We start from the raw sequence: 24,733 nt of genomic DNA on the forward strand, positions 1-24,733 counted from the left end.
TATTTATGCTAACATTATACTCTCTACTCTATATGTAACAAAATAATGTGTGCAATATTTCATTTAAAATTTTGTTATCTAGCAACATCACTATTTTGTGAGTGAACGCAAAAAGAGCTTGCCGATAATTCATCCATCTCCCTCGTAAATTCTGGACGTAGGCCGATTGACAACAAAAAGCTCTATCCTACGGAGCATTGTTTTCATAGATGTTTCGTTGTAAATAAGTGTTGTGAACGGAGAGCCTGTATTTGTGACTAACACGGTGGAGGATAAAATATGAAGAGGCGAAATGCCGAATCAGGCAAGCGGCGCCCCATAAAGCGCAACAAAATCGGCGAAGGAATGTATGCAAAGTGAGTGGAAGCGCTTTTTTATCTTATTAAAATCTTATTAAGACGTCTAAAGATTAAATATATCTTTAACTGTCGTAAATTCTGTTAAAAATCGAGTTTTGATACCGGTGGTACGAGAACGTGCAGGCTAAGTCACCATCTGGTGATAGTCTACTTCAGTAGTTCGACTGACGGCTGAATTTAAAAGTAAAAAATAATATTTCCCGCTCATGGAATAATATAAGTAGCATATATGCATCATGTACAAGTTATGTCGCAATTTAAACTTTATTATTAATGTCTTATTTTGAATAATTTAAAAGGTTTAGATGATATGCTTCAATAATTTATTTTGAATTAAAATGTTGATGCAAAGTAATTGTACAATATTTAACCGTTTATTTTTAATAAAAGTTAATTTATTTAGTATTTATTGTATGTTAAAAATGTATTTTCAATATATTGTCTCACCTTATGCTTCTGAAGGTATAAACAAACAGTTTTATTGATAGATTTCTTTATAAAAATATAGAATGAGATTTATAATTATTTATTTAAGAAAAATACATGTTCTCATATTATAGAAGTATCTGATAAAAAACCATAATGTAGGTTATTTATTGATAATAACTAATAATAATAACTTAGAAAATATATAATTTACAATCAAATAGATGATCAGACTAAGATTTTATTTCAGGTATTACAAGAAAGCTATAGTAAAAATAATCCATTATTGTAAAGAAAGATATTAAAATTTAAAAGATAATTATTTTTTTCAAGGGAAATGGAAATCATATTCTTCATTTTATACTAAGTCAACAGCTATAACATGCAATCATTAGTTTTTATTTTATTCTTTCCATTATCTGAGTGCTTGTAATGTAATAGAAATCATCATAAATATGGTTTTATTTTTCAGTTCTCTGTTGTACCTGAAATTTGTGATGCTGTGGGCGACAGTAATTATGGCAGATTATATGCTCGAGTTCAGATTTGAGTTCCTCTGGCCGTTCTGGATGATGCTGAAATCTGTTTACGATTCATTTAAATATCACGGAGTTGTAAGTAAATTTTTTTAATATTATGAAATATAACACTATACTATGTTTTCTAATTTAATTTTAATCTTATATTGTCATTAACTTATTTATAAGACATACATATTTGATAAGTATTGGAGTTTAGAGTGACCTCAAATAATTTTTTTTTTAATATATTTACTTTTAGTGTAACTAACACCAAAAAGGTTTTAATCTGTTCAATGATTTGACTCATCATAAGTAGGTGAAGTTATCTAAAGGCTTGTAAATAAGAGGAACAGACATGTTACAGATAAAAAATATTGTGTAAATTTAACCATAAAATACTTGTGTCTCAAACAAATTTACAAAATCTGAGAAATAGAAAAATAAAGACTTAGTTCATCGGCAATTGTTCTTAGGTTGGGTTATTTATTTTTTCAAACAAGCATTACTTTAATTGTCAACTAATACATAAAAGTTAAATAATGCTTCTATATTGAAGATTTTATATTTAAAAAGAAAAGTTTCCATTTGAATGTTTATCTAATTATATTGACACCTATTCATAATAATTGATATATAGATTAAAATATCTAAAACGTAATAATCAAAATGTATTAAAAATATCTTTTTAATAGATCACAGCCTGGACTAGACAATTACTCAACGCAAGATTATATAGATAAAAAATGCATTGTGTTTCTATTTTCATTTTAATTATTTAAGTTAATGTTAAATATTGATTTTAGTTTCATATAAACTATTAAAAAACTAGTAGATTCAATCGATAACTGAATTATAATATTAATTTTGTAATATGTTTAAGATTCTTAATCAGTTTTATTGTTTCAGGCGTTCTCTGTGTTTTTCATATGTATAGCCTTGATGTCCGATTTGATATGTTTCTTCTTTATACCACTACAGTACATATTCTTCGCCGCCAGTACCTATGTGTGGGTACAATATGTGTGGTACACATGTAAGTATACAATAATGTGCTCATATACACACACACAAACAAAACACATAATGCATGCTAATATTCACTTAAATATTAAGGAAAGTAGATTTAAAATTCTGTATAATAATTATTCTAATTATTTTGCAATTTGTTTTAATTGTTCGATTATTTGAAATGTTGAGGAAGTTGATTCTAGTAAGTAGTTCTTTTTGCAATCGAATGAATAATCTTTACCTCCAGTTTGTATATATAATAGTACAATGTCATTATTTGTTTTTAAAGAGTCGTTATTGGTATATCTATTTAATTAAATAGAAAACCCTACTTAATAATACATAAATATATTTTATTGTTTATTTATGTATAATTTCTATTAAAATAATTACATTTAGTGATAAACCTCACACAATTTTTAGCCTCATAAGTCAAAACAAGAGTATTTGATTACATGAAAAGATACAATACAACTTTTTTTCACTATCATTTTGCCTCATAAGTCAAGATGGGAGTATTTGATTGTATGAAAAGATACAATACAACTTTTTTCTATTATCAATAAGTTTAAAGGATATTAAAAAATCATTAAAAAACGAACACAGATAATAAAGACGTTAAATTAATTAGTTACCGTATTTTATAATGTGTATGTATAAATTTAGTGATGTGATCAAGAGATTTCTTCAGTTGTCTATGACGTCCTTAACTGTGTGGAATTGCAGTTAGTTTAATTTGTTGACTGACGTATGAGTTGAGTCTCAGTGCTCGCCATTACGCCGATGGCTTAAAGTTCATTCATTTTAAATTAAAAAAAAAAAAAAAAAAAACATTCAGTGTGGCCCACGTCTTCCAAGAAGACGACTAGCTTACATACAGCGAAGATCTGCTGATGTTCAGTAAAAATATAAAATGTCAAAATTTATTAAAGTAGAATGAAAAAAGGCACAGACAACTTTGAACCCGTGGATGTTGTTAAAATAAATAAAATAAAGATAATCATTTCGTATGGAGTATTATAATGTCAAGCTAACTAAACATCTATACAACATGACTATATTAGAATGACGTGGATTTTGATAATTATTTTACGATATAGGAAGATGGACTATCTACCTGATTGTAAATGGTCACCATGGTTCATAGACAATGGCCCTGTAAGAAATATTACCTTGCTTTACCTTAGGAACAATTTTTTCATGTTCCTTGTGGATTTCCTGTGGTTACACTTGCTCATTAATCCTTCAAATCGGAATACAATAATACTGATCACTGCTGTTTGGCGGTAGAATATGATGGATGGTACATAACTAACTAGATGGTACCTAGGAGGTTCACAAACCCCTACCACTGTAAAACCAATGTAACATCTCATCAGTATCGTGGTCTTAATGTGTTGTCTATTATTAAAGATTCGTTACTAATGTAGGAACTATTTCCGATATCTGAATAGATTTATTTTTGGTTTAGTCTGTTTACATTAGAGTCTGCATCATCGAAAGCTATTTACATTGAAATCGGTTTTTATATCGATGTGGAATGCTAGTAAACTTTAATTACATTATTTTCTATCGACGGAAGAGATTTGTGTCGACTTACAGCAACAGAATATGTTGCAGTTCTGATTTAAAGCTCGAATGAGTCAGTATTATAAAGTGTAGTCCATTTGTTATGAGAATTAGACGGAGTTTTGATAAAGAATACCGAAACAGATCTTGTAAAGCAAAGAAACGATTGTAAATAAATTTGAAAGTAATTACGTAATTTGTGCAAAGTCAAAAGGGTAATTCTTTTTAGCACATATTCTGTAAGTTAGATTTGTATATTTTACCTGACTTCTAATTGATTATTATAATCTTATAATATTTGGATTATAAAGTAATTGAATTATAAATCTGTAAATTAACGCAGTAGTAATGGCGACCAAAAATTCACAAACAAACAAGTAAGAACCACCGCACCTTATTGACGTGATTTTGCTGACGCTACCGACAGACGCTGACGCTGACTGAATTCCATGACGCTGCTCACAGTGAAATCTGAAGTAGTATGAGCTACCCCCAACGCCTGTCTGTGGATGTAATAATTTATAACATACTTATAAAGGATATGTATTAAAGACGGAAAGTATGTTACGTCGCGTACAGATTGCAAAACAATAATAAATGAACCAATGTTGTTTTAGTTACTTTCAGTGCGGCATCACGCAAAGTACTATCAATAAACAATTACAAAAATAGATCGATACTCCCCCACCTACCAACCAACTACTCGTAGGAAGAAAATTCACCCGCTTTGTTTCTTTTGCCCGCTGTTTCTCGGGGTATTATTTACCCGAATCGCGGTAGCTTTTACTAAGACTAAGTAAGGGCTCATGCGCTCGCTGCCGGCAGTCGGCGACAAGGGCATCTGCCTGCCGACGGTGGCGCTGTGCTGCCTCGTGGTGTACGCGGAGGGCGCCGTGCGCGCGCGGGCCGGCTCGCTCGAGCTGTGGCGCCCGCTGGCCGCGCACTGCCTCGGCTACCCCGCGCTGTCGCTGGGCTTCGGTGTCAAGGTACCGCGGCCCTGCTACCTCAACTACTTTAATAAAATAGTAGTCCATTAATGTCTTTGATAGATTAAGTCTTTTTGGCCTCAGAAAGTATACGGCTTAACTAGTTTGAAGCATATTAAAGTCAGTATAAAATGCCTTGTCCTCTAACATTTTCGCCCATGCAGTCATGTTACATGAAGACTAAATCTCATTACTGGCGTTAATTTCCAAGATTTAAATAAGGGCAGATTAAAGCCCATTATTTTCCAAAGAGTCAATTCTTCTTCAATCTGTCCGCAGGCATATGTTGGGCAGCGGTTAAGATTAAGGCGACAGCGGCAAGTGCGTGCCGAGAACGAGTTTTACTTCCAGCTCCTGCGGGACGCCTTGCCCGAGAGTGCGCTTATAGAACAGGTATACACCTATTTTATTTAGTGACAGGTTTGTTCAGCCCCGACTCAACAACAAACAACAACAACAACAGCCTGTAAATTCCCACTGCTGGGCTAAAGGCCTCCTCTCCCTTTGAGGAGAAGGTTTGAAACATATTCCACCACGCTGTTCCAATGCGGGTTGGTGGAATACACATGTGGCAGAATTTCTATGAAATTTGTCACATGCAGGTTTCCTCACGATGTTTTAATTTACCGCTGAGCACGAGATGAATTATAAAGACAAATTAAGCACATGAAACAGCGGTGCTTGCCTGGGTTTGAACCCGTAATCATCGGTTAAGATGCACGCGTTCTAACCACTGGGCCATCTCGACTCTGCCCCGACTCAGATGTTCAGAAATCTGAAGTTATTTGATTTATGTTGCAACAAATGCTCGATCAATGGTACAACCCCAAATGATATTTATAATAATAATAATAATAATAAAGATTTATTGGTCAAGTTGCACTACAACACAATAACAATCTTATTCACATATAAAAACAGTATAAAAAACACAATAAATTAAAATTACACAAAAAAAAAAATTAATATTATAATAGAAAAAGGGAAGAAAAAAAAAAAATTGTGCTGCAGTACAACAATACCAAATGGAGATTCGCTCAGTAAAAGAAGAAGCATCAATGATGCTTCTAAACTGATTTTCAGCGGTCTCCAGAAGGTATGTATTTGATTTTTCTCTTTTCAGAATATGCAGAGTAGTAAAGAGACGGAGTGTAAAAGCGGTGAATTCACGCAAACGCAAGCGCAACCGGCGCAGACGCAGAGCGACGCGCGACACATGAACGGCTCCGTGCGGCGCCGCTGCGCACGCGACCACAACGGCGTGTGCGTGGCCGACCACGCCTTACACGTTAAGGTACCACTCGCGACCGTTGACCTACCGTTTCTATTCAATTTAGCATTACGAGATAATTCATTGTTATAATAGGCTATTTGACTGGTTTTTAAAATCCATTTTATATTTTTGACGACCTTCCTGGTCGAGTGGTGTGTACACCGTTTTTCATGGGTACGCCACTCCGAGGTCCTGGGTACGATTCCCGGCCGAGTCGATGTAGATTACCATAAGTTTTCTATGTTGTCTTGGGTCAGGCCCGCCGCTAGCTATTTTGTCGCCCGCGTGCAATACCTATGATGCCGCCCTTTTTTTTCGCTGCAAAAACGCATACCACTTTTCCTCCAAATGAGGTAAGGGGCGGGTTGTATACCTGCTAAAAAGCCACTCCGTCTTTTTGGAGGATCTCACGAGATCGTTTGTGCATACTACCGTCACGTCCTGACGGTAGGCTCACCTCTGCGGGGTTCCATTTCCTAGGGAGTTCTCAGGGTACACAAACCCTTAACCCCGGGACACTTATGGCGGGAGGAGAAGACATCCGAAGACCCCTTCTTCTGGTCTTCTTCGGCAAAGCGGGTCAGCAGCACTGTTCCCACGGTCCCACAAGATAAGAGCCTTATTACGAGCAATAAGGGAGTCCAACCAAATAGGGTGTTTATTTTCCTTCCAAGTACAGAATCAGCAAACAAATCCCATACCATTGCATCGAGGAGTGAGACAAGGGGACGTTATTTCCTCCAAATTGTTTACTATTGCAATGGAGGATATGTTCAAGACGCTGAACTGGAAAGGACGTGGCCTCAACATCAATGGCGAATACATCTCTCACTTGAGATTCGCAGACGACATCGTCATCGTGGCAGAAACGCTGCAGAACCTACAACAAATGCTGAACGAGCTGGCTGATTCTTCTATGCGTATCGGCCTACGGATGAACTTGAGCAAAACCAAGGTCATGTTCAATGAACATGTTCTACCGGAACCGATTGCGATACATGGTACCGTCCTCGAAGTTGTTCAAAAATATGTCTACCTTGGGCAGACTTTGCGATTAGGTAGAAACAATCTTGAGGACGAGGTGAATAGAAGAATTCAGCTAGGTTGGGTAGCGTTTGGAAAATTACGTCGAATCTTTACATCGTCGATCCCACAGTGCCTTAAGACGAAAGTCTTCAACCAGTGCGTCCTACCCGTCATGACATACGGAGCCGAAACGTGGACACTGATGGCAAGGCTGGTCCACCAGTTTAAAGTCGCTCAGCGTGCTATGGAAAGGGCTGTGCTCGGCGTTTCTGTGCGGGATCGCATCAGAAATGAGGCGATCCGCCAGAGAACCAAAGTCATCGACATAGCCCACCTGATTAATAAGCCGAAGTGGCAGTGGGCTGGCCATATTTGTCGCAGAACTGACGACCGTTGGGGAGAACGTGTTCTAGAGTGGAGACCGCGTCTCGGCAAACGTAGTGTAGAACGTCCTCGGGCACGGTGGAGTGACTTACGCAAGACGGCTGGCAGGAGCTGGATGCGAGTAGCCCAAGAACGATCTCAGTGGCGTGCAATTGGAGAGGCCTATGTCCAGCAGTGGACGGAAATGGGCTGATGGATTGAATTAGATTTATTGATTTACAATAAATAAAAAAATACCATGCCATAGAGCGCACGCAGGCAAGGTGTTTAAGGTCCTCCTACGTTGGCATTGATGAGCTTCAATCTGAGTTGGACAAAATGTTGCCCGAAGCTCCATCTACCATCCAGGATGAGGCCCTGATCCCTCACATGTATCTTAACTACCGTCCCTTGGAGGGCGGTAGACGCTCCTCGAGGAGACCTCAGCGAGAACGTGGATTAGAAGGGCATTGTCGTCTGCGTAGGACAACACACCTTGCCCCCGGGCAAGGTCGGTGCCCGCAGGAGCCAGTCAAAACCAACTTCAGACGCCGGACAAGTCGTCCATCGCCCCCTCCCAAAGGATCACCTGATCCTGGAGGTATGCCCCAACGGCCTTCTGAGATAGGAAGGTAACTCGTGATATCGAAGTGTATCCCCTATGGTCTCGAAAGGACGACGGCGAGCTTGAAGTCCAGCGAATATCTGCTGATGTTAAATAAAAGTCGTTCGCCACGTCCGGTGATACCGTTAGTACTAGTTTTTCATAGGCGCTGCAATGGGGTCGGTGACGTCACTTTGCTGTATTTTAATCTCTGGTACATATAGTAGAAAAGCAAGGTTTACAACAAAGTGACTTCATCATAAGCCCGTTATCATCATAACGTTTGAAAAAATGCATTTCTATTTATTGATTTTTGAATAAATTGAGTATTGTTTTCAAGTTTCGTTAGTAAATAACCATTTTTAAACTCATAATATACACTGATAACAATAATTCACAATTTATTTTTCGCATTATCAAATAGCCTATTGTATTATTTTTGCTTGCAGTTAGAAAAGTTAGAGAAACATGTAGCGCAGCAGACACGAGACAAGGCGACAGCCAACGCGCAAGCGAACACGCAAGCGAGCACGCCGGCGAGCGCGCAAACGAGCGCGCAAACGAGCGCGCAAACGAGCGCGCAAACGAGCACGCAGACAAGCACGCATCTGCTCAGCAACGGCTCGGCCAGCGGGCCCGGCGCCCCCGACGATGACGAGCGGCCCGACCTGAGCAAAGGTCGGTGTTTTCTAAATCATATTGTCTTGTCGGCATGATCATGTCGGCATGATTTTACTTGATGGGCTTTGTGCAAGCCCGTCTGGGTAGGTACCACCCACTCATCAGTTATTCTACCGCCAAATAACAGTACTCAGTATTGTTGTGTTCCGGTCTGAAGGGGTGAGTGAGCCAGTGTAACTACAGGCAAAAGAGACATAATAACTTAGTTCCCAAGGTTGGTGGAACATTGACGATGTAAGGAATAGTTAATATTTCTTACAGCGTCATTGTCTATGGGTAACGGCGACCACTTATCATCAGGTGGCCCATATGCTCGTCCGCCAACCTATACCATAAAAAAAGGTCTTTAGCTCGTGGTCGCGGTTCATCCGTTTTATTATATGCAGGCCATAAAGCAAATTTGTATTTTAATATATATATATTATTAAACGTCACATACTCAATGCCATCTTTAAAAATCCTATTAAGAATTTTTGTCCAAACTACTACTATAATATATAATAACTAGCAGTCGTTTCATATTTATAATTGAATTCCAGGTAGTGGTAAATCCACGAAATTAGAAAAGAAAGAGGCTAGTACAGTAAGAGAAGAGAAGAAGAGACATAAGAATAGAGAAAAGGATAAGGATAGCAGTGATAGTCATAAGAGTACAGAAAGTGAGTGGAATTTCATAAATATTTATTAGAAGTAAATCGTAATTTAGTCTTCACAATAAATTCATAGTGATCTGTAATCTATTCCAAGCAAAAGTAAAGATATAATAATTAACTTTAAAATTAAATTGACGCATTACGATTGGAAATCTTAAATAATCTGTGGCTATATTAATAATATATCTAAATATTCATATAAAAATAGTGGATTTGCAACAATATCAAGTTATATTTTTGATATTCATAAAGTAAATTGTACTGATTCCAATCTCTTCGTATATGGATAGTGGTCAATTGTTTTTATATTATGTTGTATGTCATACATTGATATATAATTATAACCACTCTGCCATGGTTAATTATACCGAGTATTACATTAGCTATTGATAGTCTACTTCGATAGGATTAAAATTAAAAAGTTGGATTTCAAAGAGAATTCTTACAACCGTGTAATTTAAAGTATAAATAAAAATGAGTTTTATATTGCGTCTATTTATTGGCGTTTTAGACGAATGACTAATTGCAATATAAAATTTATTAAATTATATCGATGTACATCATATTCGTTTTCAATATGCAAGGGTTGCCATTGCATCATTATTAAGGCCTGTGCACACTATCAACAGACATTTCCGCTTTGGTCATAGTCTTATACGGGTGCGTTCTTTGGTTATCACCAAATTGACGCACAAATAAAACATAATCATTATGAATATTTATTAGTTTATATTTGTAGCTTAATTATAATTTATTAGGAAGGATTAGTAGTGTCAAATAGTCTATCGATATAATTATATTCCATGTCTAAAGCCCCTGATGTTATGTCCTCGCGCAGAGGTACACTATCATTACCACCCCAGGCGACACATCTACTCGTCTGCCTTCCAGCAGTCATAAAAGAAAAACAATATTTATTTAACTTTTATAATTTCAGCAAAAGAAATATTAGTTAAAGAAAAAGAAGTAGAAAGTACAAAAGAATATGTAAAGAGTAATAAAGATAGTAATAGTCATAAAGAGAGAGAGAAAGAGAAAGAGAGGAGAGAAGAGAGGGAGCGGGACAGGGAGCGCGAACTGAGGGAGAAGGAATCGGTGAGTAGCTTTCGTCCACTGTAAGCGGGGCGGGGGGAGGCAGACGTGTAGGTCGCCTGCCGTGCCCGGGGGTCACTGACCGACTGACACTTCTGTCGCAGCGTTCGTGCCGCGACCTGGCCGATGAGTTGCGCCGCGCACGCGCAGAGCTGGCGTCGGCTCGCGCTGCAGAGGCCGACCTGCGGCGCCGGGCGCTGCTGCAGCACAGGTGCGCCACGACATCTTACACATTGCTCATGACCCTTATTGCCGCACCCTTTCATGTTGTCGGTATTGTACTCATCAATCAGTCACTATAGTCTGTTCGCGTTAAGAATGCAGTGAGTTGTCATTGTTTACCGGCCTGACTCCGCCCCCTTTGACCAATCAAATCTTTTCAAATTACAAAGTCAAGTTCACATTTAATTAATTATTAACTGATATTTTTATTTTTATAATTTAAATTTTGTTTATTTATATATTTATATTTAATTTATTCAGTGGCGTAGCTATCGTAGGGCCAGGAGGTGCAGTGCACCAGGGCCCCAGAGTTCAGGGGGCCCTTTAAACTAAACCTTTAGTTTCTGTAGCTAGAAAATCACGACCCTGCGCACAATAATTCTTATTTGGTGTCTATAATTTTAAATGATAATTATTAATTAAAGAGGGATGGGAAAGGAGGGGGCGAGGGCCCGATTCTTTGTCTATGCACCGAGGCCCTTCCTCACCTAGCTACGCCACTGCCCGTACGCCCGTCTGTATCTCGTGTTGTGTGCAGCGAGCGCTCGGCGCTGGAGCGGCGCCTGAGCGAGGAGCGTCGTGCGCGCGCCGCGGCCGAGCATCAGCTGCTGCGCGCGCGACACACGCCGCGCCCCGCCACGTACGACACCCCCCCTTTGTTATCACCGCAGTCGCGTGCGACTCCCGTAGAGGGGGCGTGACGTTCGCTTTTTAAAATCCACCAGTGCTGCATCAGAATACTATCTGGTTACTCCGCTACAAGCGGACAACCCCCCTTTGTAACCATCGCAGTCGCGCGCGCCTCCCGGAGAGGCCGTGACGTTCGCTTTTTAAAATCCGCCAGTGTTGTATCAGAATACTATCTGGTTACTCCGCTGCTGTGACAGTTAGAAAGTAGGGGACGTCACTGTCCGCACTGTAATGTCTCCTTTGCAGTTTAATTTTATAATTACATGTAAAGTAGTAAAGTAAAGTAAAGTAACAGCCTGTAAATTTCCCATTGCTGAGATAAGGCCTCCTCTTCCATTAAGGAGAGGGTTTGGAACGTATTCCACCACGCTGTTCCAATGCGGTTTGGTGGAATGCACATGTGGCAGAATTTCGATGAAATTAGACACGTGCAGGTTTCCTAACGATGTTTTCCTTTACCGCCGAGCACGAGATGAATTATACACACAATTAAGCACATATATAGTGGTGCTTGCCTGGGTTTGAACCCGCAATCATCGGTTAAGATGCACGCGTTCTAACCACGGGGCCATCTCAGCTCTATGTATTACATGTAATTGATATCTAATAAGACAAAGTCTTTGTTCACTAAATGAAATTCATGCCGATGCCTTCCGTGCGTCCGCGTCCCCACGGTGTGTGTGTGTGTGTGCAACTAAATGAAATCCACGCCGATGCCTTACGTGTGTGCGCGTGCCCACGGTGTGTGTGTGTGCAGCGCGGAGTGCGAGAGCGATTGGTGCCGTTCGCGCCGCGCCGCGCAGGATGCGGAGACGGGCGCTCTGCGGCGCGAGCTTCAGAAGACGCGCGAGCGCGCCGCGCAGCTGCAGCGCGACCTGGCCTGCGCCACGGACCAGGTGCCCACCATTACCCCTACCTCTCTATCAAACCTAACTTATCGTACTCATAGTACAATACATTCGATTTTTTTTTTATGGTATAGGTTGGCGGACGAGCATATGGGCCACCTGATGGTAAGTGGTCACCATCACCCATAGACAATGACGCTGTGAGAAATATTAACTATTCCTTACATCGTCACTGCGCCACTAACCTTGGGAACTAAGATGTTACATGTTACACTGGCTCACTCACCCTTCAAACCGGAACACAACAATACTGAGTACTGTTATTTGGCGGTAGAATAACTGATGAGTGGGTGGTACCTACCCAGACGGGCTCGCACAAAGCCCTACCACCAAGTAAATTAGATTAAAATTACCAAAAAGATTGATAATTTTAGATTGTTTAATACAATACATTATATATTGAATTAGTTATACTAGCGGCAAGATACGATGGCCGTTTTGACACATTAAAAAAGTGATGTGAAATGTAAATTTATTATCGATATAATATATTAAAATCTTTGTTTTTGCAAGTAATTTAATTCAAGTTTTTTGTTGCAAGTAGTATCTGATTAAAAAGGTTTAATAAAAAAATATAAGTTTAAGTAATATATTCGAACGAAATCAATTTAAATAAAAAATTGGAATTAAAATAGATAAAATATTTACTATCAACACAAATATAACACCGACTACGAGGTCGAGTGTAAGAGTGTGACGTACACGTTTACGCAAAAACAGCTATCTTCGCGGTACCCTAATATCTGTTGTATAGTCTATTCCATTGGGAAGAGGAGAAAAGGTAAATAAACAACTTTGACCTTGAATTGATATGTCATTTGCGTTCGACTAGTGAGGTCAAAATAATTGAATGAATGGGTAATTAATGCTAAAGAACGATATATTTTTTTTGATTTTAAAAGTAATTTTCCGTTTAAACAAAGTCAGGTCGTAATAAAAAACTTCAGAGAATTCCGAATATGCATCCGTGCACATGATACGAAAGATGAGAGACGAATGTCTTAACATTGTATTATTTTCAAAACTATAAAATTGCTATGCACAAAACTGATCTACATTTCGAGATAAGAGATTATTTTTAAGTAAAATAATTCTTTTAACATTTTTGGCAAAAATATTATTTTTATGTAAAAACCTTACTGTATAAAAATAACTTTTTTATCTATCGTTAGGTAACTTTTTACGTTTCTAATAAATAATTCATATTATACATTACAACCAATTAAATAAATATATTTAAAAAAATATATCTATAATGAATTTTAAAACTAAAATAATATATTTTTTATCTGTATAAATTCATTCGTCTACATTCGTTTAGCGAACATGCCTAGTTGAGGCCTCTATTTTTAATGTTCGTCATCGAGAAATGGCGTCTTGAATGTCGACAAAACTGTTTTCGTTACTTTGGAAGTGAAATTAAAGTGGATCTATGTAGTTAAGTGAAATATTGTTGTATTACAAATGAAGATATATTAATCAAGAACTGTTTGTAGTTAATCTTATAGTGGAATTATCAACAAAACACTTGTGATATTGAAAAATACGGTATGTTTTGAATGTCTCCTTTTGTCATTGGAATGGACTATAGTTTAAAAATCGCATTCGATAAATTTTATGACTAACACGTCACTATTGACAATAAAGAACAACAATTTGCTCCTTTGATATAATTATTTATTAAATACGAAATTTCATGAGCGGGCAAATGTCAAAACGGCCATCATAGCGTGCCGCTACGATAGTGTGATTGCAAGCAAAAGAGACATGACATCTCGGCTTCGGTAGTCGACGGTGCATCGTAAAGGACTTTTTTTCAAAGTACACTTTATTCAAGTGGGCTTTTACAAGCACTTTTGAATCGTCATTTAACAATTAAGTGAAGCTACCACCGGTACGGAAAGTAGATTCTACCGAGAAGAACCGGCAAGAAACTCAGTAGTTACTCTTTTTCAACATTTAAAAAAATACAGTCATGTTAGTTAATTTTTAAGTTAATACAATTATTAAATTAATATATCCTGCCTGGAAGTCAACAGGTATTAATTCCACGCTTTTTTATCATCTACAACCTATGACTACCTATGTAGCACCACACTGAGCGAGTGAGTCTGGATTAAGGGCAGTAGCGTAGCTAGGTGAGGAAGGGCCCCGGTGCATAGAAAAATAATCTGGCCCTCACCCCCTCTTTCCATCCCTCTTTAACTAATTTGCCCTTTAAAATTATAGATACCAAATAAGAAATCTTATGCACAGGGTTGTGTTCTTCTAGCTTCAGAAGCTTAAGGTTTAGTTAAGAGGGCCCCCTGAACTCAGGGGCCCTGGTGCACTGCACCACCTGGCCCTACGATAGCTACGCCACTGATTAAGGGGGGGTGTTGTTGCAGGTGCGCACGCTGGAGTCGCGCGCGTCGCGCGAGGAGAGCGGCGGCGGCGCGCGGCTGGCGGGCGCGTGCGCAGCGCTGCAGGAGCGCGCCGCGCACCTCGAGCGCTCGCTGTCCGCCGAGACGCGCGTCAAGCTCGACCTGCTGTCCGCGCTGGGCGACGCCAAGCGACACATGCACATACAGGAGGGTGCGTGCACAACCCCCCCCCCCCCTGGCTCCTTGACCTACCTGAGTGTCACTCGTGCCCCCCCCCTGGCTCCTTGACCTATCGATGGACCCACCTGAGCGTCACTCGTCTCGTTTCAGGTCTAATATCTCGACAGGAGAAGGAGATAGAGGAACTGAAAGCTCAAATGCTGGCTGTGATGCCGACGGAGTTCGTGACGCCGGTGAGCGGCAGCGTGTCAAAGCTGCGGCTGTCCGACGGCTCGCCGCTCGACCCCAACGCGTCCGTGTACACGCCCAAGCAGCTGTGCTCCGACGCCTGAGCTTTCCGACCGTACCGATCTTTGTATGGCCGTTGTTGATCTCAATATATTTTTTTTTTTTCGTTTTTTAATCGAACTCGGCGTTGAGTAATCCTCGTTTGTTACTTAAATGAAACTGTCCATACAAATATCATTATGGCCGTCGGATACGATACGAGTGTTAGTTTTGTAACCGTCTAAGTGAAATCAGAGCGTTTATTTTTTCATCATTGAAATATTTGGATTATCTTCTGTACCTCGATGTGGCTAAGGTTGGTAAAATTATTCAAATAATATTCGTTTCAACGTTGAGTACAATAAACGCATAATAATAGCGCTCGCCATTGACTTCGATATTTGTTACTATTATCAAATGACAAAGAGATCGTTTTTAAAAGGATACTGAGTATTAACTAAGTTTACGATTAGACTTATTTTTAGTCAAAGTGTTCATCACAATTTTTTCATTAAGATTGTAATTCGATTAATGTTGCAATAATTTTATCAATCAAGGGCAGTACTTCCACGCATGTTGCTGCAGACGGCGTTGTTTTGAATTTATGTGATATATTGTACAAAATGAGATTTGGTTGTCTTCTCCTTGTATAAATTTAGTATATTGACGTTTTAGTCCAATTGTCGTGTTGTGCGTAGCATCCCGGTTTTAAATATAACTTCTTTATATTGCAACCCTAAATTATCTTTATTCAGTGTTGCTATGTAATAAAAGTAAAGATTTGTTTGATTAGTGTCGTGACACAAGACCGGATAACTTGGAATTAAGAGGAAATGAATCTGTCTAATATTATAATAATATAAAATCTATTTTTGTATTTGTGTTATATTATCTCTTTAAATTATGAAACAATCGAGCTTAGTCACATAGGAAAATTTAGGGATGCTACGCTGATTTTTCTTGTTGAATATAAAATTATTAAAAAAAAAATGGCGGACACGCAACTTGACTGTTGTAAAAACCATGACATGATTGTTTGTTAAGATTTTGAGTGAATTCTAAAAGGCAGTACAATGTTCTAAACGGAATGCGTGCAACTTGAGTCTGCTTCGTCTGTGCAAAAAAAAAAAAACAAAACATTTCATATAAACGTCAACTGTCAAATAATATACCACCGATTGGTAAAATATAAGGTTATTTTCAACTAAAGTTGCACGTATTTAATAAAAGAATAAGAGAACGGACAAGAAAGTTGAATAATTTACGGATTCTTGTAAAATTTGTAATTGTCACTAGTAACAGTACACTCCTACAACGCCGGGTGTGAGTAAAGATGGAAACAGTGTGCGAAAGAGAGGTGAATAGAGGCTACGTCATTTTGAATCCCATTATTTATCTGCATTGCATTTGTTTTAATTATATTATTGATATTTTAAAAGTACATTGATTTTCAATTAACAGTTTTACAACAAACCAGTCAGGTTAACATTAATGTACACACGCTCATATTGACTCAGATTGTGGCTGAATAACTCGTTTTCAGTGACACTTTTATTTTCATTCTAAAAAAATTAACGACAAGAATCCGTAATCATTTTAGTTGAAACCTGTATTTTATAGTATTATTACCAGCTCATCTATCTGCCCAAATTTTAAATAATACTTATGAGAAATTATTGTAAGTGGTTTTGATGCCAGAATTTAATATTTTTTGCCGTTGCGTCAAATCTCGTATCAACATATAACAAATGATAATTGCCATCATTAAAAATTAACCAAACTATTTTGTTATAAAAATAATATATGTTTTTTAATGTTGATACGTCACTTGAAGCTTTAATTCTTGGTTAGTTTAACGTTAAAACAAATGCTTCCTTTATTCAGTAATCCCTTGCTTCCAATTTTATAAAATATTGCATTTATATAGTACAATGTTTTTTTTTTACTTTAATACAGTAACTGTCAAGCGAAATATTAATCTGCCTAAGTTTATTAATAAGCGTAAAAATTCAAGAATGGATGCGACGTTTCAGTGTTGCCTATTAACAAAATAAGTTTAATTTTTAATAATATTTTTTTGTTGTTGTAAAACGCTATGTGATTGGAATAATTTTAAGAAAAAGTGTGTTTGTAAAATGTTTTGAATAACATCTATTCTTGCGTTTGAGGCGTCGACGTATTTTCGTCAGTTTTTATGTCTTGTTATCTGACGCTTTTGTTAACGGAACTGTTGTTTTTAGAACAATTAAAGTAAGGGAATCAGCGCACATTGGATATATCGGTCTGTAAGTGTATTTTTCGAGATTGTGACACTACTCTAGTCTTAATTAAGCCGGCCTACACCGTGGCGTGTCTGTGTGCCATAAGTGATACAAATGTGTACACCGGCTTTAACGTTATTTATACCCTAAGTATTTTTTTTAAGTTTAGTTTTTTTTTATCATAGATGCGCACTGCCCTCGGAGTCAGAATTTCGGTATTTTTTTTTTTTAAATAACAAAACGCCGAATCTGTTGAACCTCATGTACTTAAACTACATTTTGATGTGATTTACCCGACCACAAAGTTTGTGAGAGCAGTACAGGCACCGTATATAAATTGATGAACTATTTGACTTGGATACGGTAACATGGAGCAAGCAATCGGTACAAGCAGGATCTGAATTTTCACTAGTGAAACGTAAGCGATGTTTGTTTGTATTATAAACGGATGCTGTAACAGCAATAAAAAAATCAGACATGCTGTGTTTTGTTTTTATACCCAAACTTATTTATTTATATACATTTTTCCTAATTTTTTGCCCGCCTTGGTAGACAATACCACTCTTTAGATATTCCGACTTAAAGTGTTAGGGAGTGTAAGGCACAAGGGACATAACATCTTCGTTTTTCCCACTTCAGAACTTTTAAATGCGTTAAAAGTTTTGGATTGAAGTATCGATGACGCTTACATCGTACGGAATGACGATAGCTATAAATAAATTAATTATTTCGAGAAAGAGTGTCAAGAGTGTGTCTTGTCTGCAAATCCCCGGTGTTGCAGCCGGCCATGGTCGGTGGTAATCACTTTACGTCTACTCAGTATTTATTAACTGAGTGGTGTTTTTTGAGTCTCCAGTTTGGAGAAACGCCTGAGACTAGATTATATTTTATTCTTTTAAGATAATTTCACTTGTTTTAAGGATATATAAAAAATTAAATCTGTAATTGTTAATTTATTTTATTTAAAAATCTTAATTTTGGATTGTTTTGCCGGATTTTACGTTAGGGAGAGGATAAAGCTTTACTCAATGAACACAACCATTGTTAATAATTTTATTATTTTTTACTTTTATTAAAAACTAAATATTAACAATAAATAAGATATAAAAAAACGATGTTATGAAATATCTTGAAGGCTTACTGAGTGTACGCAATGTCGCAGTTAGTAACATGTATTTTAATTTAAAAGTATAAACGCTTCTAACTCATGACTAACACATACTAGGTACATAATATGTGAGATAAATCTAAAGGTTAGTTAATAGGTATAATTTACACGGATTAAATCGTTAAGGTAATTCCCCCGAATTTGATTGCGAGGGTGAGCTTGAAGATTTTTTTCAGGATTTGACCATCCTAGAGGATCGACGGTCACCTGATAACCGTCCGATGAAAAGTCAGCTTTAGGTCCAACAGGGAAGATATATATCCTCCACATAATAGATCAATGAAGTCTAAATCGTATGCTAAAGCGAAGTCAAAAGTAAAGACATCCGCATGATTGTGCGTGATGCCATTCGGCGTGGATGACATTAAAATCGCCTAGAAATATGATCTCTGTGGATGTGATCTGCTGCACGAAATCTGTAGCCAGTTGGATATGCTCGGTTTCGGAATTAATTTCGCGGGAGATCATCGCAGTCTTCTCGCAGCCTGAACGGTTCCAGGCTGCTGAGGCGACGAGAGCACTGATTAGGAGAGAAAAGCGACAATGAGAGTGGAAGGGGTTGACCGTATGATATTTGTTCCGCTTGAAAATTGTCCCCTCTAGGATTCGGAAGGTAGTCTGGGCATCCCTGTTCAAACTCAACTATCAAACTTGAGGTTGCGAGGCGGCTAATTTGGCTTCCGGGCCTCTCCCATACTGCTAGAAATGGGGTAACTTAGTTCGACGGGCGTGCTGACTCTTTCTACTGTAACCCGAAGGTATGCCGCATGGCATAACCAGTGAACAAGGGTAAGATATACTTTAGGTGTGTCAATCGAAACGCGGCAACTTAGGTGTCCTCGTGTGCCGACCCATTCGACTGCAACCCGAAGGTATGCAGCGCGACATAACCAGCGAACAAAGGTAAGATGTACTTTAGGTGTGTCAAATTAGTTTTAAAGCTTAACTATAGCTATCAGAATCACTATAATAGTACAGTCTTGTATATTATTATATAAAAGTTTATTATGTTTAAAGGCATAAAGATAAAATATTAGTATAAAACTAAATATAGCATATTCAAATACTTTAGTTAAGATAATGTGTTTGGATTGCTAATAGACCGGGAGATGATAATGACAAAATATTTGGTCATTTGTACCAGTATGACGGGTCTTCAGGGGTCTTATTACGTTTCAGGGTGGTACAAATCGTTTGGCCAAAAAAAAATTACTCCTTTGCAGTGGTATGGCGGCCATTGGGAACTCTCGGAAAAGTATGGCATTGTGATTTTCGTGAATGGTTATTCGACGATAATTAGCTATCCAAAAATTAGCCTGTAAAAATGGTTCAATTGTTTTATTAAAATTAATGTATTCGCGTCGGTATGGCGGGCTGTAAGCCACATTCGAGAAGAATGGCATTACGCTACCGGCTACTTCTTATTTTTCGACTATCTTAAAATACAAGCATTTATGTGGAATAAATCGTTCGGCACTCGTTATTTTTCCGACGCGTTCGATTAAAGCCCACGCTATTGGGCCGCCGGTGCGAGCGCTATGACCATCATTTTCCTTTTTGCCTTTACGTAATTAGACCCCTGAAGAACCGCCATACTGGTACAAATGACCAAATATTTTGTCATTATCATCTCCCGGTCTATAAAGGTATAAGATCAGAAATTAAATATATATAAAAATATGAGACAATATCAAAAGAAACGGCGGTACGACAAACATCCAAGAAAACAACAGAGGTCGTCAATATAATTATTTTCGTCAATATTAACGACTATATCCGTGGTCGAGTGGTGTGTACACCGGTTTTCATGGATACGCCACTCCGAAGTCCCGGGTTCGATTCCCGGCCGAGTCGATGTAGAAAAAGTTCTTTAGTTTTCTATGTTGTATTTTATATGTGACCATTTGTAGTTAAAAGGTATATTACAAAGATATTTAACTTTTTTTTTCTCAATAGATCAAATCTATGTAATTTTGACACATACAATATAAATGGTCCTTCTGTATAGCTTTTTGTTTAAATTATTGTCTTTTTATTAATTATTCTGAATGTAATTAGTTTAACATATTGATTTAATATGGATACTATGTTATCATAGTTTTGTTCACATTATACAGTCCAATTTAAAATTACACGCAACATATTATATATGCAATAATATATTATATTATGTGTTTCAGCAATAAATGCTAGAATTGCATCTGCAATTTCCTCAGTTTTGCCGATTTTCAAGGATGGTGAAATGACTACCATTTGTCATCAAGTGAGCTATGTGCTCATTTGTCACCAGTAACATAAAAAAAATTATACATCAATCTCTTACTCAGTTACATTTAAAAATGACTAGCAATGGAACTGTTTTAAAAAAACCTTTTACATGTGTATCTTATGTGTGAAAATGTACTTAGATACAGATAATAATAAACTATAAATTACATTAATCTGACAACCTTGCTTTACCAATTAAACTTTGTATTTCTAGCTGAAGTCTTAAGGCTTTTGTCAAATCCATGCTCCTTAATTGTGATGCTATATATTTACCATATATTTCAAACTCATCCTCCTTCCCTGAATCCATATTAGAATCTAAACTAAACCTCAATTCATCTGAAACATCAGCACAGAGACTGTGCAGTTTATTTTTTTTTCTTTTCTTAACTTTGTACGGCCTATGTGTATCAATATTGATTTGATTATGATGATTGTCTTCGGGTTCAGATTTTAAAAATAGAGTAAAGTCGTTATTGTTGTCTGAAACAAATGGGTGTAGATCAACACTTAAGTTCTCAGTTTCATCTGCAATCCACATCTTCTGACTTTCATTATCTGTGTCGCCAGGATCCTGAAAATGAATTATACTTATTAGTCTTGATACAAAGATATTAAATTTCTTGTATCTTTGGACTTTTGATGCCTTAAACATTAATTGCAGCTTCAATCTGCATGTATTTAGATTGATACATTACAATATTGAAATACATGAAATATGTAGTTATAAAGGAGAGTCACTATCTAATTTACATACTGGTTGGTAGAGCTTTGTGTAGGCACATCTGGGTAGTTATCACCCACTCATCAGATACTGCCAAACAACAGTACTCAGTATTGTGGTGTTTTGGTTTGAAGGGTGAGTGAGACAGTGGATCTACAGGCACAAGGGACTTTATACCTTAGTTGGCAAGGTTGGTGGCGCTTAAGCGATGTAAGGAATAGTTAATATTTCCAGGGTCGTATTTAGGGGAGGGCAACCGGGGCAACTGCCCTGGGGCCTCCACATGAGAGGGGGCCTCAGCAAGTTAACAAATACTGAGATATAGTCAAATTATAATAATGTTACTATTTAATATTTTAAAAGTTACCGATACAAATACGAAACAATTCATAGCTTACTGATTGAAATAAAAAAAAACTAATTAATTCATAATAATATAATTATTAGGGTGTTTGTGGCCCCGGGGCCTCCACACCTTTAAATCTGATTCTGAATATTTCTTACAGCGCAATTCTCCTTTGCTCGTCCGCCAACCTGTAGCGTAAAAAAAATTAACATAGCCTACTAGTACCTACCTCAAATGTGGAACTTGAATCTGTCGCTTTTGGCACCCGCAATGGATGAAAACGTTTATGCCAATAAGAAAACCATTTAATCGTCGGTTCGTATGTATAGTGAGGTCCAGAACGGAATTTAATTTTATTTAGCTCTTGAGTGTAAGTCGACCGCAAGTTTTTTATTTTCCCTCTTATTTCACTTACAGTCAATGATATGCCGGTTAACGAATTAAATTCAGATACAATATTTCTGTAAGCTTTTAAACGACGTTTATTTAGTTTGTAGTGTTCGTGTTCATTGTTCCAAAGATATTCGTGACTAAAATACAGCTTTACAAATTCATAAGTTTCGTTTTCACTCCACCTCATTATTATATGTGTTTGTTTTCGAATTATTTTCGATCGATTATTGTATTAAATTTCAAAACAATAAAGCTACTTTGACAAATCTGTCAAAGCGTTTGGATAATTTTACTCACATTATTAAATTCTGTTTTTTTTAGTAATTCATTAAAAAGACTCAAATAATACTACTATAGTAATAGTTGTACGTTATTTTAAGTTCTAACTAAAATTATTGGAAATAAATATTGGAATATTATTAAAAAAATGTATAACTGAAAATGATTATTTAATTGACTACTAAATTATTTCAAAATATTTTACGTACTGGCGCTAGAAACCAATAATTCTAATAGAAATGTAATTGGAATGTTATTCTAATATGATTTTATATTTTTATGACTCATTAATTAATTAAAACAAACTAACTCTGGTGAGCAATGGTGACAAAACATAAATGATATTAAGATTTCATAGTTTTTCCTCCTAAATTACTGTTGTAAATTGAATTGTTCTTTCTTTTTATTAATTAACGTAAATAAATAAGAACACTATTCATTTCTGTAGATTAAGTTAAATAATATTTTATTTTACATTAAATTATTTCTAATAAATTTATATAATATATGTATGTACAAATATTGTGTTAGGATTAGAAAAACTTTCAATACATTAAAACCATACACTAAATATATTTAATAGAATTTCTTAATGCTGTAATTATTAGAATCCTAGTAGAATGTTTATCAAAATAATTGAAATGCATTAATTCTGTGTCACATGATTAAAAACTTATTTTAATATTAATTTACTTATTAATATGTATGTATGTAAGGTAACTACAAATCACTTATTATAAACAGACAAGTTTTGTTATTTTTAATACTAAATAGGTAATATATGAGAAGACTAATCACTTGTTATATCTGATATCCTGGCTTCGCTTACTAGGCTTTGTATTTCCAATTGAAGTCTAATAGCTTTTTGTAAATCCATTTTCCTCAATTGAGAAGCTATGTATTTACCGTAAATGTCAAATTCATCTTCTTTTGTAGTTTCAAAATTAGAATCCTTGTTATAATCAATATGGTTTCGGTGTTTTAACTTCTTCTTTTTATTTTTTTTATTCATAAGCGGTGACAATGGCTTCTCTTTTTTAATTGGACTTAATGAATCTTCAGTCTTCGGTGATTCATAATCATCCTCTGAATTTGAGATGAGGGGATCAGGATTTTCATCATTGTTATTATTTTGTAATTCTTGGCCGACCCATATTTGGCAGGAAGTATCAACATCAGGGGCATCTTGGGTCTGAAAAAAAATAAATTAATGTAAGATTTGACACTAAGATTATTTTACAGTAATATAGAAGCTACTGACTGTATATGAGGCTAAATGGCGGTTTGTTGGGATGTGTTTCAAACATCGATCCATTTCTTGAAACCAGATTAAGGAAGGTTCGTAAATGGAATCGGGGCTCGATTTCTGCAATATTTTGTGTACTTGTTGGACGTATGTCGTTCTCAAGTTCTTTATTTTCATCTTAACTTCAGGGATGGTCAGAGATTTCATAGTGGAATCTTTAAATTCAGAGCATATATCCGCGTATGCTTTATCTCTCTGATATTTTAATTTGTATCCCGGATGACTAGGGTTCCACAAGCAATCATGTTTTAAATACATTTTTACAAATTCAAGCGTAATCGCTTCACTCCATCGCATGTTTGTTTACTAATTATTTATTTAAAAATGAAAAAGTTATTTATTGTTTAACACTAATATCCTACAGTGACGTATGACAGCAGACTGACAGTATCAACTGACAACTAAGGTCTTTTGGTTTAGGGCTGCCCGCTTGTAGAGAGTATTACTACTTATTTACTTATATACCGTTCCTCAAAATATTATAAATCAGCAGTGATATATGAGATACGATGGTTTAATTATTTTAGTTTTTTTTTAATTAGCATTAACGGAGTGAGAGAATGACAATCTATTGTTTACTTCATAATAATTGCTACATGAGTTAGTAAGGATTTAATGTGCAATATTGAATTTAGTGCAATGTTGTCCGTTATATTCATCGAAATAGTTTTGGACCATAAGATATATGTCATAATACATTACCTTAATAATATTTACAATTTATATCTAATAGATTTGCATTTGAATTAAAAAAAGCACAGGATTAACACAGGATGGATGAAATGGCGGCAGGTTAC

The 24,733-nt window shown here is 36.6% G+C and overlaps 3 protein-coding genes across 3 annotated transcripts; 1 reads left to right on the forward strand and 2 right to left on the reverse strand.

Moving 5' to 3' along the window:
- The first annotated feature begins 99 nt into the window (after positions 1-99).
- On the forward strand, positions 100-17,933 carry LOC124536673 (macoilin-2). The gene is made up of 14 exons (XM_047113231.1): positions 100-356; positions 1,258-1,399; positions 2,213-2,339; positions 4,709-4,869; positions 5,149-5,262; positions 5,993-6,163; positions 8,585-8,813; positions 9,356-9,475; positions 10,407-10,564; positions 10,666-10,772; positions 11,322-11,423; positions 12,231-12,369; positions 14,769-14,955; positions 15,075-17,933. The coding sequence occupies exons 1-14, from the start codon at positions 280-282 to the stop codon at positions 15,254-15,256; spliced, it is 2,016 nt and encodes a 671-aa protein (XP_046969187.1). The 5' UTR covers positions 100-279; the 3' UTR covers positions 15,257-17,933.
- Positions 17,934-19,974: 2,041 nt separating this feature from the next.
- Positions 19,975-22,608, reverse strand: LOC124536825. The gene is made up of 2 exons (XM_047113447.1): positions 22,188-22,608; positions 19,975-21,462 (listed from the first exon to the last, which is right to left on the reverse strand). Exons 1-2 carry the CDS (start codon positions 22,536-22,538, stop codon positions 21,058-21,060), a joined length of 756 nt encoding a protein of 251 aa, XP_046969403.1. The 5' UTR covers positions 22,539-22,608; the 3' UTR covers positions 19,975-21,057.
- Positions 22,609-23,133: 525 nt separating this feature from the next.
- On the reverse strand, positions 23,134-24,285 carry LOC124536763. Its single transcript, XM_047113352.1, has 2 exons — positions 23,892-24,285; positions 23,134-23,822 (listed from the first exon to the last, which is right to left on the reverse strand). Exons 1-2 carry the CDS (start codon positions 24,231-24,233, stop codon positions 23,421-23,423), a joined length of 744 nt encoding a protein of 247 aa, XP_046969308.1. The 5' UTR covers positions 24,234-24,285; the 3' UTR covers positions 23,134-23,420.
- Positions 24,286-24,733: the final 448 nt, after the last annotated feature.

Source organism: Vanessa cardui, chromosome 17, assembly GCF_905220365.1.
Source record: "Vanessa cardui chromosome 17, ilVanCard2.1, whole genome shotgun sequence".
NCBI lineage: Eukaryota > Metazoa > Arthropoda > Insecta > Lepidoptera > Nymphalidae > Vanessa > Vanessa cardui.

Bases quoted from the DNA above. Each gene is read 5' to 3' on its own strand.
- LOC124536673 (XM_047113231.1), top strand. From the start codon at position 280: ATGAAGAGGCGAAATGCCGAATCAGGCAAGCGGCGCCCCATAAAGCGC. The intron at 1,400-2,212 runs GTAAGTAAATTT...TTATTGTTTCAG, and splicing joins CATTTAAATATCACGGAGTT to GCGTTCTCTGTGTTTTTCAT. The intron at 6,164-8,584 runs GTACCACTCGCG...TTTTGCTTGCAG, and splicing joins ACCACGCCTTACACGTTAAG to TTAGAAAAGTTAGAGAAACA.
- LOC124536825 (XM_047113447.1), bottom strand. From the start codon at position 22,538: ATGAGGTGGAGTGAAAACGAAACTTATGAATTTGTAAAGCTGTATTTT. The intron at 21,463-22,187 runs GTAGGTACTAGT...ATTCATTTTCAG, and splicing joins ATTCAAGTTCCACATTTGAG to GATCCTGGCGACACAGATAA.
- LOC124536763 (XM_047113352.1), bottom strand. From the start codon at position 24,233: ATGCGATGGAGTGAAGCGATTACGCTTGAATTTGTAAAAATGTATTTA. The intron at 23,823-23,891 runs GTCAGTAGCTTC...ATTTTTTTTCAG, and splicing joins GCCATTTAGCCTCATATACA to ACCCAAGATGCCCCTGATGT.